The 15,572-nt window shown below is 53.6% G+C and overlaps 1 protein-coding gene and 1 non-coding gene across 4 annotated transcripts; both read right to left on the reverse strand.

Moving 5' to 3' along the window:
• Nucleotides 1–2,966: 2,966 nt before the first annotated feature.
• Nucleotides 2,967–7,095, reverse strand: LOC107049675 (coiled-coil domain-containing protein 81-like). The gene is made up of 7 exons (XM_040656723.2): nucleotides 6,923–7,095; nucleotides 6,645–6,706; nucleotides 6,054–6,201; nucleotides 5,591–5,847; nucleotides 5,320–5,405; nucleotides 4,400–5,111; nucleotides 2,967–4,077 (listed from the first exon to the last, which is right to left on the reverse strand). The coding sequence occupies exons 1-6, from the start codon at nucleotides 7,062–7,064 to the stop codon at nucleotides 5,015–5,017; spliced, it is 792 nt and encodes a 263-aa protein (XP_040512657.1). The 5' UTR covers nucleotides 7,065–7,095; the 3' UTR covers nucleotides 2,967–4,077; nucleotides 4,400–5,014.
• Nucleotides 7,096–8,628: 1,533 nt separating this feature from the next.
• Nucleotides 8,629–15,411, reverse strand: LOC121108680. 3 transcript variants are annotated; one of them, XR_005843348.2, is made up of 3 exons: nucleotides 15,310–15,411; nucleotides 13,225–13,306; nucleotides 8,629–11,516 (listed from the first exon to the last, which is right to left on the reverse strand). It is a non-coding gene; the product is annotated as an uncharacterized LOC121108680 (transcript). The 3 variants fall into 3 exon arrangements; XR_006932557.1 differs by having other exon boundaries at nucleotides 10,017–11,528; XR_006932556.1 differs by having other exon boundaries at nucleotides 10,019–11,505.
• Nucleotides 15,412–15,572: the final 161 nt, after the last annotated feature.

The following is a 15,572-nucleotide window of genomic DNA, read 5'->3' on the forward strand; positions in this document are numbered from 1 at the left end:
TTCTGGCCTCTTGGGCTGTGGCTTTAGGCCCCGCTGCCGGTGCCAGGCTCCCTGTCTGTGTTTGTGGCTTTAGGCCCTGGAGCTGGTGCCGGCCTCCCAGGCCGTGACTCTGGCTTTTAGCCCCTAGGCCAGTACCGGCCTGTCTGGCTCTGGCTGTGGCTTTAGGGCTCTCTGTCCCTGGTGCCGGCCTCTCGGGCTGGGGATGAGGCTTCAGGCGGCGGCACGGTGCAGGCCCTCCTGCCTGTGGCTTCAGGCCCCGGGTCGGTTTAGGCATCTCGGGCTGTGGCTTTAGGCCCTGGGGTTGATGCTGGCCTCTCTTGTTGTGGCTTTAGGCCCCACGGCTGGTGTTGGCCTCTCAGGCTGTGCCTGTATTTTTGGGTCCTGGGGCCGGTGCTGACCTTTCAGGTTGGACTATAAGTATAGGGAGGCCTGGCAGGTGGACTGTATCACACCAATCAGGAATCATTAGAAACCAATTGGAATGCACCCCTGTGTGCCTCGAGGCCAGTGCTGGCCTCTCAGGGTGGGGCTGTGTCTTCAGACCCTGAGTCCTGTGCTGAGCTCTCTAACTGTGGTAGTGGCTTGAACTCCCCGGATTGGTTCCAGCCTGTCAGGCTGTGGCTTCAGGCCCTGGGGCCGGTGCTGGCCTCTCTAGCAGTGGCTTCAGAACCCAGGGCACGTGCTGGCCCTTTGGGCTGTGGCTGTAGGCTGCAGGGCCAGTGCTGCCCTATGTGGCTGTGGCTTTAGGCCCCAGGGCTGGTGCCAGACTCACTGGATGTGTCTGTGGCTTTAGGCCCTGGAGCTGGTGCTGGCCTCTCTTGTGGTGGCTTTAGACCACAGGGACCTCATGCCTCTCAGGCTGAGGCTTTAGTCCCCGGTGGCTTTAGTCCCCGGGGCTGTGCTGGCCACTCAGGCTGTGGCTTTAGGCCCTAGAGCTTGTGCTGGCCTAGAACAACGTGCATTTGAAAATTGGTCATGGAAGGAAATGAAAGCAAGAGAGCACTGAGCTCTTCTGTGTGTTTCTTGGATTGGGATAGAGACAGGAGAGTGTGCTCAACCTCATGTGGTTGCTTGTATCCAGCAACACCAGTCGCAGCTGAGAACATCGTCACATCTTTATTAGGCACTCCTCCGTCTGTCTCTTTTTGTCTCTGTTTTCTGGAATGCAGGCATTTCCCTTTGTGGCCCACAAACTCTTTGTGCCAGGATAACCAAGTATGAATTCTCACTGCTCTTTACCCTGCTCAAGAGAAGGTGGCTGTACTGTGAGGGCAGGTGGGGGCAGGGACGAGGGTCAGGAGCAAGGGCAGAGTGCTTTCTTTGTTACTCAATGGAAGGGCTGTGTTTTTCAGGTGGATTTGTCGTGGTGCTTCTTACAAGGACTGACTAACGGTGGGATGACATGTGCCCTGAAGGGGGTGTGCTTGCCACGTTGGAAATAGGCAAATACAAATAATTTATCAGGACGGTATCTCTGATAAAGCAGAATCTCGGCACAACTGCAATGGCAGGCCTCCTGCAAGCAGGAGAGCACACAGAAAACAGCCTTCCATTTTTACTCCCTGTTATCGACGCTTACCTCTTTCTCCCCTCATTGGTTCCTCATTGGCTGAGTACTTCAGGTTCACAATCTTCCCGATGCTCAGCTAAACGTACGGATACTGGATCAACATAACTTGTTGCTAGCTAAGCACATGTCACTCATTAGTTAACGTGTGCTCACGTTGTGCTCATTCAACACTCAGTCACTGTTTCTGGGCATCTGCTTGCCCTTGGATAGAGACAAGCTTGGCAGGAGGATAGAGGGGAGTATCTTCATGCCTGCCTGTTGCACCTACCCACAGAGCGAGGCAATCCAACCTTGTGCAGAGGCCCTGGCTTCTTTGATGTTGGTCAAGTCTGTTTTTCTCTTGCTGAGGTTCTCTTATCTAAACAGTATAGCCCTACAATATGCTTTCTAGTCCATCGTACTATCCCTATACTATCTGGAACATTTAAAAACCATTGCAGTTCTGCAAGCAAGAACTAATCACATAATTCAGCAGCTATACTTCTGAAATACGCTACTAACATATCCAGTATTTCTACCTTTTCACATCAGCTATTTCTAAGGACAAGTTACAAAATACAAATCCATTGTGCTCTACTTCTTCGGATCAATTCCCCATTTTCAGTATCTAATGCAGAAACAACATTCCATTCCTACAATTCCCCCCTTTTCTTCTTCTTACATTGTTGATTTCTGCAATTCTTTTATATGGTACAATCTTACAGATATCATCTTTGCTGTCTTCATTCCCCATCTCCTCTCACACCATCATTTTATCCGAATGTGGTGGTGGCTCCCTTGCTGTTTGCTTCAATAGTGCTGTCTCGACCAGTTGTTGAACCAGCCCCTTCACACACAGGATAACACAGCAACAGTAACAGCAGTGCTCAGAAGAGGCACGTGTTGCAGCCCCGAGCCAGGACCCGTGGCTGTGACACAGCCTTTCCCACACACGGCTCTCCGGCCGAGGGGGGGCAGCCATTCTCTCTGCCTCTCTTTCTCCCTTCCCTACAAGTTGCCCAGCTGCAGTGTTTTGCTCCTAAGCTATGCCAGCGCCTCCCAGAAAGCCCTTCTCTTCCCACCAGGGATCTAAAGGAGCAGCGAGTTGGAAGGAAACTCTTGGGCCTCACGCATAGCTACGCCTTTCAAACGCTGCCTATTCGTGGGCTTTGGTGTGCTCTGCGTGCCACCAGAAGAGAGCGTGACACTGGAAAATGAGGAGCTCGAGATCCCAAGGCTCCAAGGAGTGTAGCCACCTTGTCTGTCAGAGCCAAGGGGTCTTGGAAGGAAGAGTCCCCATTGTCCCTCTACCTCTGCTTTTCTTCAAAGAGACGGCACTGTCTCGCTCCCATTATCAGAGCGAGAGGAGGTTCTTTTATTCTATGTACACCTGACAGAGAGCTTAAGACACCACGGGTTAAATGTTAGCCCGTCCGCTTTATTACAAACCCAAGTTGTTTAAGGAGATGGGGAAGGGAAGACGGGCGATAGAAAAGATAGCAAATAAAAGCAAGCCGTCTTTGTAGGAAGCAAGAGAGAGACAGTCACCACCACAGGTCCAGCGTGGTTCGTAGCTCAGACGTCGATCTACAGTAGTGATGGGTCATCAGGGGTCGTTGTTCAGTTGACGACAACGGTCAGCTCTCTTTGGAGTGGCGGCTTGTGGCTTTGGGATCTCAGCAGAAACTCCTTTGTCCCCATCTCCCGCGCCTTGCCAGCAGATAGGAGGGAGCAGGGAGGTGCCCACCTGCATCCTGTTTTTTCGCAGGATACGATGGCGTTGTTCCCTCAGTTCTCCTATACCAAGCTGGAGTTTTTGGTCACAGCCCACACCTTCCTCAAGTAAACACTCCTCAGCACTCTTTTCCAAAGGCAAACAGCTGCAAAGAAATGCTTTCAAATGTAAAATTGTCCACCAAGTGATGCTGATTGCCACACCCACCTGTCATCTCCTAGCCAAGTCAGAGTCTTATGGCAAGAAGTGCCTCCGAAAGCAAACTTGGAGCCAAAACCAAAGAAGGGTGCAGACAGGCCCCCAGGAATGGCACAGAGAGGAATCGCACACCTGTTTGGCAGCCTCAGGTGGAGCTCTGCTTCTCCTGGGCACCCCATGCCCTGGTCAGCGTGGACAGGACATCCCCCGCCTGGGGAGCCCCGCTTTGGTCTTTGGTGGCTGACTCTGCAGAGATCTGGTCCTCCTGTGCATCAGTGGCACCGCAGCAGAGGCGCTGTAGGTGCGCTCCTCGGGCAGGCTGGTCTCAGAGCTCGAGGACCATAGGGCTGCCAGTGGTGTTTGTTGCAGGGCTGGGGCTCCACGGTGCTTTCTGAGCTTGGCCTGTGCCTTTTGCGGCACTCCTCCTCCAGCGGGGGCTTTCACCGCGCCGTGTTCTTCTTCTTTGCCACTTGGAGGTTGCGCTGCCTCTGCTGGAGCCATCTCTGCCGCCTTGCTTTTGGTAGAGCATTTTCCCTTCTTTTTTTTCTGAGGCTGCTTTTTGGCAGAAGACGCCCCCGGGACCGCTGGCAGCTGACTGAAAGGACACAGTGGGAGGGGTCTGCCTGAGTGGGTGATGGCTTTGGGGCCGTATAATGCAACCCCGAGCCAGGACCCTGGGCTGCAACGCAGCCTTCCCCACGCGCAGCTCTCGGGGCGCGCTGGCGCTCTCTTGAGGGCTGGAGAGGGGCCAGCCGTGTGAAATGGGGGCTCCCGGCAGCCCCATCCCACCCCTCCACGTGCTGCATTCAGCACTGCTGGCCGGCCCTGAACAGTGACTGCCTGGGCTTGGGGAATGGGCCCTTGCCGGCTCAGGGAAACACCCCGTGCAGATCCCAACCCTGAGCCTGCAGTCTCACCTGGCCTTCTTCTTGACATCGCTTGTTTCCTTCTCAGGCTGTTTTTTCACTAGAAAGGTAACGCGGATCCAGCTGGGGAGGGGTGGCAATTCAGGAAGTTCCTCTGGAATTGGGAAGGAGAGATCTCGTCAGAGGGGGATGACTGTGAACCTGCTGGCCCGGTGACACGCAGGCCTGTCCCAAAGCACCCGAGAGGGCCGCTCTGCTCCCCTCGCAGATGCGATCCCCAGAGACCGCGGGCCCTCTGTGTCTCGTGCCCAGCTCCTCCTCTCCGGGGCGCAGCTCTGTTTTGGGGCTGCCTGAGTGGCATTTGCTTTGGGAAAGAGGAGCTGGGTGGTGCGAGTGAGGTGGCAGTCTCTTTTGGGAGCTCGTTTCCTGGGAGGAGGACTGGGCCTAGGACCCCCCCGGCTCTTGCCATAGCCAGGGATGGGGGCACTGTGGGAACATCGCACCCAGCGTCTTAGACTTCATGAGGACAACGTGTGGTCAGGAGGAGAGGCAGTGCCGAGCTGCCGTGAATGGTTTCACAAGTCAGAGCCTTTGGATGATCGTGGGCTGAGGATTTTCCCATCGCACATTGGATGAGTGTAGGATGGAGAGGAGCTGGCAGCTGCTTTACCTTTCTTGGCCCTGGTCAAGAGGTGGCAATGGGACATGGCAGGCCTTGCGGGCTGTCCTGGGTGGTGGTTTGGGTACAAACTCCCGTCGAAACCTGTACAAAAGGAGAAGACACGGTGTGAGCCACGGCTCCAGCTGCCCTTTCTGCTCGCTGGGATCACCTGCTCACAGGCAGACGGTCACATCACCTATTTTTGCCTGGGTTCCCATGGCAGGACGCCCATGGTCACAAGGAGCAAACGTTGCTGCAGGAGAGCTGAGCAGCTGCATCAAGCAGGGGCTGCAGCCACAAACATACTCACCTGGGAAAGACGATGACTCGGCCACAGGACGTCAGGGAGGCTACAGCTGCCACCCGGGACACCACCATGTCCCGCAGCCGGGGCACCTGCAGGGCAGGAACAGGGAGGATGTGGGACGGCCTTGTCACAGCTGAGGCACTGGAGAGCGCTGGAGGAGCCCAAGGCCGGAGAGCTGACAGCACCACAGCACTTGCACGGCCCGGGCAGCTGGCCAGCTCCTGGTGAGCCACGTGCAGGCAGCACAAGGGCCATGGAGAAGCCAAAAGCTCACCTTGAAAACAACTTTCTCTAGGTTCTCTTTCCCGCTGATCCTCTCGAGGAAGTCGTAGTAGAACTTCATCTGAACTCTCGTTCCCTCGATGAGGAGCACTCCTATGTCCTTCAGGACAAAGGCAATGTTCTCCCCCTTCCTCAGGCAGTGGGAAACGAGGGACGTGGTGCCAAATATGCAGGCCTTCCCAGTCTGCCAGGTCACAGATGCGGCCGCGGCCACCTCAGTGTACTTGAGGGGCTGCACCTCCTTATGGCCTGGAAAATCACACCAGAGTGTCAGAGTCTGTCACGCAGCGGCTCTTCCACCGGTGCTTCCCAAGTGCTGCTCATTGCAGTCACCGCCCAGGACAACCCCCTCTTGGGACGGTCTCTGTGGAGGGGGTGGTTTGCTTTTGAGAATGGAGGCGATAGCCCCCTTTGTCCCATCTGTGCAGCCAGAAAGGGTTGAAGCCCCCTCCTACCTGGTGGGTAGCTCTCCATCAGGTTGTGGATGCCCGCAAGGTTCCTGGCCAGGCAAAACGCAGGCCACTGCAGAGTCATGGCTCCATCCTCAGCCTCAATCCGTTCGGAGACGATGCTGAAGGAACCGAAGGTGGGAATTCGGACCCCCTGCGTGTAAAAGAGAAGGGAAGGGCCGAAGGGTTAAGGCTGGAGGAAGAGCTGAAGGTTGCCCTGTGCGGGGACTGTGCTTCGAGTCCTGCTGTGCCCTCTCCCACTGTTCAGAAGCCCAGGCCAGGCCAGGGCCGTGGGAGAGGAAGGAAGGCCATGTTAGGAAGGAGCTGCCCGGTCCTCTCCTTTCCTCCCTTTGCCCTCCCACAACACAGCACAGCAGTCAAGGCAGAAGCAGCCTCGTGGAAGCCAGAGGTTTCCAGAGACTGGGGTCAGCCCCAGCACACCACACCACATACCACAAGTCATACCACGCATGCGGGAGGCCCGCTGGTACTTGACAGGGATTTGGGGGCTGAGTTCCCTGCTTGCATTCTGTGGCCCAAGGCGAGGGGACTCCCCACCCCTCCAAGCAGACAAGCAGGAAGACTTGGCCGACCCACCTTGCGTAGCAGGAGCTGCTCCTGGACGTAGACGGCCACCGCATCCCAGACGGCAACTCGCTCTGGAGGGCAGAGGAAAAGCGGGTCACACTCTGCTTCTGCCGCTTCCCGGCGCTCCTACTGCCTCGCAGCGGGAGGGAGGTGGCAGATGGAAAGTGTCCTCACTGTCCCCAGCCCCAAAGGGAGACAGCCCTGAGATGGTCCCCGTGCTGGCTCTCCCGCTCAGTGCCAGGACTTGCTGGCAGCTCTGCTCCTGTGCTGGCAGTGGACCCGCGTACCTTTGGCGGTGACCTCTGGCATTTTGTAGTCACGCTGTGTCGCGGGGCCATCCTCCCAGAATTGGATCTTGGCCCGCTTCACCGCAGCAGGACGCCCCGCATTGGCAACAGCCACGTGGGAGCTCATCCCTTCCAGATGCATCTGCTCTCTGCCCGATGCTCCTTCAGGATGCAGGGGCCACCACTGGGCACCGCCTTCAGACCCCTCCTGGCTGGCCGTGTCATAGACGTCGCCACGGCGACACAGCGGCAAGTGGCCAATGCTGTCAGTTGCCCATTATGACAAGCGCTGGCACAGCAGCCTGCTGCCCGCCCTGACACGGCACGAGCCCAGCTCTGCCCCTTGCTGGTTGGCACTCCCCACACCTGGACCCCTTGTGTGCCAGCAGCACCACACCAGAGGTGGTGGTCCTGGGCCCCTCGCTCCTAAACTTCAGTCATTTGGCTGATCGGGAGCTTGGTGGCTGCAGCGCTCACTTACTCCCTTTGGGCACCGAGGGCAGGCTGGCCTTTGAGCTCCATGAAGACCACGGGGCGGGTTTCGCTGCCTTGACTCGGCCCAGGGCTGGTGCTTGGCCTTGGGTTCCACGTTAGCCCTGAGTTTGGCCAGATGCTTTTCAGGCAGAAGACACCCCTGGAACACCCATGCCCTCTTAGAGATGGTCAGCTGAACGCCTCGAGAAGGTGGGAGAGAGAAGCAACATTTCCAGGGAGCTCGGCAGCAGACGTCTATTCTCTGCTTTCCTTCTGAAGGGAGCTTCTACTTTTTCTAAGAGCAGGAGATGTTTCAAAGGAAGCGTGATACCCTGAAGAGCAGCTTGGCCATGGGACTCAATTTGACTCACAATACAGTTTGGAAGAGAAAAATGCACACCCGCCTATGAAATGCTCAATTGCAGTTATTTTACACGGAGCCTGCGTTTCAGGGAGGCTGAACCTTCCCACCAATGCTCCGTTCCGTGTTGTTGCCATGCAGTGATGGCATTCCATGATGGCAGCAGAGGGGCACTCTGACCAACTGCCGTCTGACACGGAAGTGCGGATGAAGCAAAGGAGTGGAACTGAACTCCTTTGTGCAGAAAAAATGGCACCCACTGACATTCAGGGCTCTAGGCCCCGGGGCCGGTGCCGGCCTCACTGGATGTGGCTGTGGCTTCAAGTCCCGGGGCCGATGCCGGCTTCTCTGTGGCTTTTGGCCCAAGGACCGCTGGTGGCCTCTGTGGCTGTGGCTTTAGGCCTTGCTGCTGGTGCCAGCCTCTCTGCCTGTGGCTTTAGCTTTAGGCCTTGGGCTGGTGCTGGCCTCTCAGGCTCAGGGTGGGGTTTTAGGCTCCAGGGTCAGTGCTGGCCTGTCTGCCTATGGCTTTAGGTCCTGGGCTGGTATAGGCCTCTCAGGCTGTGGCTTTTGGCGTTAAGCCCCATGGCCAGTGGAAGCCTCCCTGGCTGAGGCTTTAGGCCCCGGGGCGGGTGCCCGCCTCTCCTCTTGTGGCTTTAGGCCCCGGGGCTGTGCCGGCCACTCAGGCTGTGGCTTTAGGCCCTAGAGCTTGTGCCGGCCTAGAACAACTGTGCAATTTAAAATGGCTCATGGAAGGAAATGAAAGCAAGAGAGCACTGAGCTCTTCTGTGTGTTTCTTGGATTGGGATAGAGACAGGAGAGCGTGCTCAACCTCATGTGGTTGCTTGTATCCAGCAACACCAGTCAGCAGCTGAGAACATCGTCACATCTTTATTAGGCACTCCTCCGACTGTCTCTTTTTGTCTCTGTTTTCTGGAATGCAGGCATTTCTCTTTGTGGCCCACAAACACTTTGTGCCAGGATAACCAAGTATGAATTCTCACTGCTCTTTACCCTGCTCAAGAGAAGGTGGCTGTACTGTGAGGGCAGGTGGGGGCAGGGACGAGGGTCAGGAGCAAGGGCAGAGTGCTTTCTTTGTTACTCAATGGAAGGGCTGTGTTTTTCAGGTGGATTTGTCGTGGTGCTTCTTACAAGGACTGACTAACGGTGGGATGAGATGTGCCCTGAAGGGGGTGTGCTTGCCACCTTGGAAATAGGCAAATACAAATAATTTATCAGGACGGTATCTCTGATAAAGCAGAATCTCTGCACAACTGCAATGGCAGGCCTCCTGCAAGCAGGAGAGCACACAGAAAACAGCCTTCCACTTTTACTCCCTGTTATCGACGCTTACCTCTTTCTCCCCTCATTGGTTCCTCATTGGCTGAGTACTTCAGGTTCACAATCTTCCCGATGCTCAGCTAAACGTACGGATACTGGATCAACATAACTTGTTGCTAGCTAAGCACATGTCACTCATTAGTTAACGTGTGCTCACGTGTGCTCATTCAACACTCAGCCACTGTTTCTGGGCATCTGCTTGCCCTTGGATAGAGACAAGCTTGGCAGGAGGATAGAGGGGAGTATCTTGATGCCTGCCTGTTGCACCTACCCACAGAGCGAGGCAATCCAACCTTGTGCAGAGGCCCTGGCTTCTTGGATGTTGGTCAAGTCTGTTTTTCTCTTGCTGAGGTTCTCTTATCTAAACAGTAATAGCCCTACAATATGCTTTCTAGTCCATCGTACTATCCCTATACTATCTGGAACATTTAAAAACCATTGCAGTTCTGCAAGCAAGAACTAATCACATAATTCAGCAGCTATACTTCTGAAATACGCTACTAACATATCCAGTATTTCTACCTTTTCACATCAGCTATTTCTAAGGACAAGTTACAAAATACAAATCCATTGTGCTCTACTTCTTCGGATCAATTCCCCATTTTCAGTATCTAATGCAGAAACAACATTCCATTCCTACAATTCCCCCCTTTTCTTCTTCTTACATTGTTGATTTCTGCAATTCTTTTATATGGTACAATCTTACAGATATCATCTTTGCTGTCTTCATTCCCCATCTCCTCTCACACCATCATTTTATCCGAATGTGGTGGTGGCTCCCTTGCTGTTTGCTTCAGTAGTGCTGTCTCGATCAGTTGTTGAACCAGCCCCTTCACACACAGGATAACACAGCAACCGATGGCCATCAGTGCTCCTTCTAGTTAAATGCATCAGGGATTCCAAGGAGTGGAGAGTTAAAATCGTCGGCTTGGCCACATACTGCACAATGACTGAGACTGGCATACTTTGCAAAGCTTTTTGGTTTTTGTTTTTTTTTTACATAAGCATTTGCATCAAAAGCCGCACTTATCAAATTTCTCACTATTACAAGAGCCCATATTTACTGTCTTTGGATTTGCAGTTTTAAAGGTCCAGCTGACTTCGATTCCCATTGTGTTCAAGGAATCTTATTGACCCTAGTCTAATGCATCCACAGCGCTTGTTCTTTAACTTTGACAGCTGTGTGGGACGTTAGCAGCACCTGGAACAGACCTTCCCAGCTTGGTTCCAGGGGTGGGTCTGAAAGAGATCTAATATATACACATAATCTCTTTGTAAAATATGATTTATCAAGCTGTCAAGGCCTTGGGCTCTTGTTCCTAGAACCAGTTTCTCTGTTTCCCAAAGCTATTTCTGCCCTGTTGGACAATCTTTACAATCAAGGGAGCTCCCTGGTTGGAGGATATTGTTGCACTAACCCCAAACCTTGGAATAATCTCCTGCAACAATACCTCGGCTACTTCTTTGGCTTTGCAGAGGGAATGCTTCTGGCCACCCTGGAAAGGTATTGGTTTGAACTAGCATATAACAAAACCCTCCTTTTTTCCTGGTAGTTCCAAACAAAAAACAATTTGCCATTGTTGCCCTGGAAGGTTCCCTTTCCTAATAGGCCCCACTTGTACCCTGTTCCTGGTACTAGATTGCGCAATTACTTTCTACTGTTTGTCCCCTCAGTATGTTTCAATAGGTTCCCTTAGAACCAACTTCCATAAAGTACTAAAGGGCACAACAGCGTGTCCATCTGGGTACGCACCCATCTGTCAGCTAGCTCTCTTCCCTTCTAAATCATTAATTAGATTCCCGTCCCCTCTAAAATGCTCCACAGGCTGACTCAGGTTCAGAGATTTGAAGTTTACCATCTGGAATTAAAGCCAGTTCTGCTATTTCTTTTCCTTCAACTGCCTGTTTTGCCACCTGATCCCTATCATATTTCCAGTTTCCTGGACAGTGTCACCTTTCTGATGTCCATCACAGTGTATAACAGCCACGCTCTTTGGTAGATATACACCGTGCTCAATTTGTTTTCCCTGTGTGTGAGCACTCCTTGCTCTTTCCAGATGGTACCATAAGTGTGTGCCACCCCAAATGCATATTTAGCATCTGTCCATACGTTTAAGGCTATTTTAGACCTCTTAGTGGAAGTCCCTACAGGTAACGGTTGTACTCTGATTACCTGCTCAGTAGCAGTTACTGCATATCCTGCCTTACGGTTCCTTTGTCTCACTAAACTGCTTCTGTCGATGAATGCAGGAATCCTCAGCATCATCTGGTAGTTCCTTCTTTAGGTCTGGCCCACTGGCACAGACAGTCTCCATGCAGTCACACAGTGCCGGCTCGAAGGTAGCTCTGCGTTGGTGTCCTGGGAGCCCAGCAAATTGCTTCCTTCCTTCTCTTTGATCAGTTGAGCTTTCTGTTGAGAAACTTGATAACCATCTAAGCCAAGAAATGCATCAAACTCACAGTCCACTGCACACAGTACACTGCACACAGTCCTCTGTGCTTACTGGGCACCCACATGCTGCAGTAAAGTTCCACCCTGGGATGGAGGAACCCATGTCTTGGGCTCACAAGCCGACTGGCTCTCACAAATCATTGGGCTGTTCTCACAACCCTGCGTAACACTGTCCAGGTTAACTGACGCTTTTCTCCCCATTCTGGGGGTCTCCTATTCAAAGGCAAATAACCTTAGGCTTCCTTTGGCCAAACCAGGCAGAAAAGGCATCCTTCAAATCCAGAAGGTAAACTCCACCTACTCCTTCCCTAACTTAGTTAATAAAGTGTATGGATTTGCCACTACAGACTGTATACATTCAACAATTCTATTCCTTGCCCTCAAATCTTGTACTAAACTATAGCACTTGCTCTCCAATTTTTCATCAGCAAGATTGGAGTACTGTATTTGGATTCACATTCAATTAGTAATCCAAAATCCAAAAGTTACCTAGTTTTTCTTTTATCCTTCTACAGTTGCATATCCTCAAAGGGCACTGCTTTACCCTGACTGAGCTAGCACTAGCTCTTGCTTTTCAACTTAGGGCTGCAGTTTGTCTCTACCAGCCATCCCTGGTACCCACACTCCTAAGCATACTTTATTTAAGATTTCTGTAACTTCTGGGGGTACAACATTGTTTTTCTCAGTTTGTATTAAAGCCAGACTTACAATTTGCCATCAGTTAATCTTGTTTGACCCTTAGCTCCAGTTTTATTGAATCTAATCTCTGCATCCATTTGTTCTAATAAGTCTTGCCAGGGTAACGGTTTTGGAGAACCTGGCATGTACAAGGATTTATGTATTCCTACTTATTTTCTCAGCCTATATTTAATTGATCCCAAAAGGTAAGCTTTTTCTTGTTGGGCACTAGCTCCTACTACTGTTACAAAAACCATCTACGGGTGGTAAGAGGCACCCGTACCCACCAGAAAATAAACCTCTTTATCCTTCTCCCCTAGCTGTAGTTTAAACAGTGGATCTGCTACGGTAAACTTCCCAGGTTCCCATCATCCAGCTTCTGTGATCAGAGATGGTTCCCTCTCACTCAGCTTGATAGGATTTCTCCACCAGTGTCCCATTTCCCTGCAGTTTGTGGGGCAGAGCCCTCCCTGGGCTCTTCCAGCCCCCCCCTGCCCCCCCACCTGTTCTGGAAGGGACCTCTGGGTCCTATGGCCCTGCTCTATTGCAGCAACAGTAGCAGCTGCTGTTGTTCTTCCCAATCTCCTCCCTATCTCTGTTCCTCAGGCAGTTCTTCCATACCACTCATCTCTCTTCAATCCTGACATCCCTGTTACACCTTGCTCATCTCTGCCTTCCTCAGCCTTGTCTTTCCCAAACCTTTTTCACTTTCCAAACTCTCATCGTTACATGAACTACTAACATCATATTTCAGCATCATCTAGCACTGGGATTTCGGGTTTCCTAGATCTCTGCAGATGAAGGCTATTCTCATTTCCAGTGCCCCGTCCTCTCCACCCCCCCTTCACAAATAGCACTGTTTACAGCAGCAGTCTCCGGCCCTGGCTCCCTTTCTCATTCCAAGTTCTGCTCATGGGGGTCCCTTCAAAACCCACGAATCAAACACCCTCCAGTTTCCACAAACACCCAAGTACTTGGTCTCATGATTAGAATACTCACTTAGAAAAACTGGTCCCGCTACTTCATATCTCTTCCCAGTTTCTCATTTGATGTTCCCTCTGTCTCACCCACAACGTCTCTCCTGTGAGCCAAAATACAACCCAGGGAGTCATTTCTGGTATCTTCTTAGACACCCCTTGTCCCATAACAGCTTCTTAATAATACTTTCACACCACAAACAGTTCACAGTCACAAAGACAGTGACAATAACCAGGACAGTTTATCCTCAGGATCCTTCCTCTCTCCACCTCCCCACAGGACCCGACCTTTCTTCTGTACTCCTTTCCCACTCTTGCACAGCTGCCCACCGAATTGCACCTCCTTCTTCTCCAGTAAACAACATACCCATGAGAAACATCATTGCCATCCCTGAGAGGAAATTAGGCTCCACAAATTGATCTAACTGTTCTGCTCCTCTTATAGGATCCTCAGTTAAGGAATTCATTTCCTTTTGGAAATTCCTAACCTCTCTGCTAGTCAAAAGGGGGAGACCCCCTGGACACCCCAAGACCCCTCCAGGACATCTCCAGACCCTTCTGGATTAATCCAATGACCCTCTAGATCCACTTGGGGACACCCTGGCCACCCCCAAGACCCTTCTGGGACACCTCTAGTTCCTTCTGGATGACTCCAGTGCTGGACAGGGGGGTTGTGGGGGGGAAGAAAAGGGTTAGTGGGGCTTCCTATGGCGTGGAAGGAAAGTCGGGGTGGAGAGGAGGGTTGCGGGGAATCTAGGAGGGAAGGTGTGAATGGGACTTCTGTGGGGTGGAAAGGGGGTCTGGAGGTGGAGGGAGGCGTGAAAGGGAGAAACTGAGGGGTTCTGGGGGGCTTCTATGGGGTGGAAAAGAGGTCTGGGGGCAAAGAGAGGGAGTTGTGGGGTGGAAAAAGAGGGGAAAGAGGCTTCTGTGGGTAGAAGGGAAGACTGCGGGTGGTGTGGAGCGTTGTGGAGGAAATCTTAGGGAGTTGACGGGGGGGGGGCAATGGGGCTTCTGTAGGGCAGAAAGGGGAGTCCGGGAGCGGAAAGGGGGGTTGTGTCTGGGGAAAAAGGGGTGAGTGGGGTCTCTATTCAGAGGAAAAGGGGCCTGGGGGTGGAGAGGGGGTGGCAGGGGGAAGCTGGGGGGTTGTGAGGGGCTTCTATGGGGTGGAAAGGGGGTCTGAGGGCTGAGAGGAGTTGTGGGGGGGGAAAAAGGGGTGAGTGGGGCTTCCACAGGGCGGAAAGGGGGTCTGGCAGTAGACAGGGACATTGTGTAGGGGGGTTGAGAGGGGAGAAAGGGGGCTTCTATGGGGTGGAAAGGGAGTCTGGGGGAGATCTTGGGGGGTTTTGGAGCGGGAAGGGAGGAATGGGGTCTCTAAGGTGTTGAAAGAGTGTCTGAAGTGGGAAAGGGGTGAACAGAGTCTCTAAGAGGCAGAAAGAGCATCTGGGGGAGGAGTGAGGGGTGGGACAGGAGAGTCAGAGGTTGTGGGGGGATTCTATTGGACAGAAAGGGGGTCTGGCTGGAGGGGACTGGGGGGCAAAATGGGGGAATGGACACCAGGGGACAGGGAGGAGGGCACGGGGTGGGGGGGGGGGAGGGAGAGGGGGAGGTACAGGGGACTTTAGGAGTCAGAAAAAAGGGGTCAGGAGGTGGGGGGGAAGGGAGGACAGGAGGCCCTGTGGAGTAAAATAGAATAAAATAGTGGGGGGTGGGGCGGGGGACAGGGGACACCAGAGATCAGAATAGTGGACTAGGGAGGGAACGGGGGGAGGGGAGGGGACGGACCCTGGGGATCAGAATGGGAAATGGGTGGACACGGAGGGAAGGCACTGAGGGGAAGGGGGGAAAAGGACTCAAGTGGTCAGAATGAGGGAACTAGAGGATGGGGACTGGGTGTAAACCTAGGGGACAGACAAAGGCCCTGGGGGGCCGTTGTGGGCGGCCCATGGCGGGGGGGAGAGGGGGGACACAGGGCACCTCCTTGCCCCCGGGCAGAGGCCCTGAGGACCACAAAGGCCCCACGGGGCCAACACAGAGCGAGCGGCACGCGGCCCCCCACCCTCTTAACCCCGGCACATGAACCGACCCCCCCCCCACCCCGAACACCCACCTGTAGAAGCTGAGGCGGCGCCCGGAGCCGCCCCGCGGCGTTGGAGCACTGCGGAGCACAGCAGGACAACCTCGAGGCCGCCGCCTCACCCGGGCGCAAGGCGATGACGTCACAGCGTGGGACGACGCGCCATGAGAGCAATCCAAAGGGGACAGCCGCGCTGAAGCGCGGCTGTTATGGATACACAGCCACGCGTGCGCCGTCGTCACGCGGACGGCTGTACGCCGTGCCATGAATGAGGGCGCGCCGTCGCCGTCGCAACG

The sequence above is a fragment of the Gallus gallus genome (genome assembly GCF_016699485.2).
Source record: "Gallus gallus isolate bGalGal1 chromosome 32 unlocalized genomic scaffold, bGalGal1.mat.broiler.GRCg7b 32_unloc1, whole genome shotgun sequence".
NCBI lineage: Eukaryota > Metazoa > Chordata > Aves > Galliformes > Phasianidae > Gallus > Gallus gallus.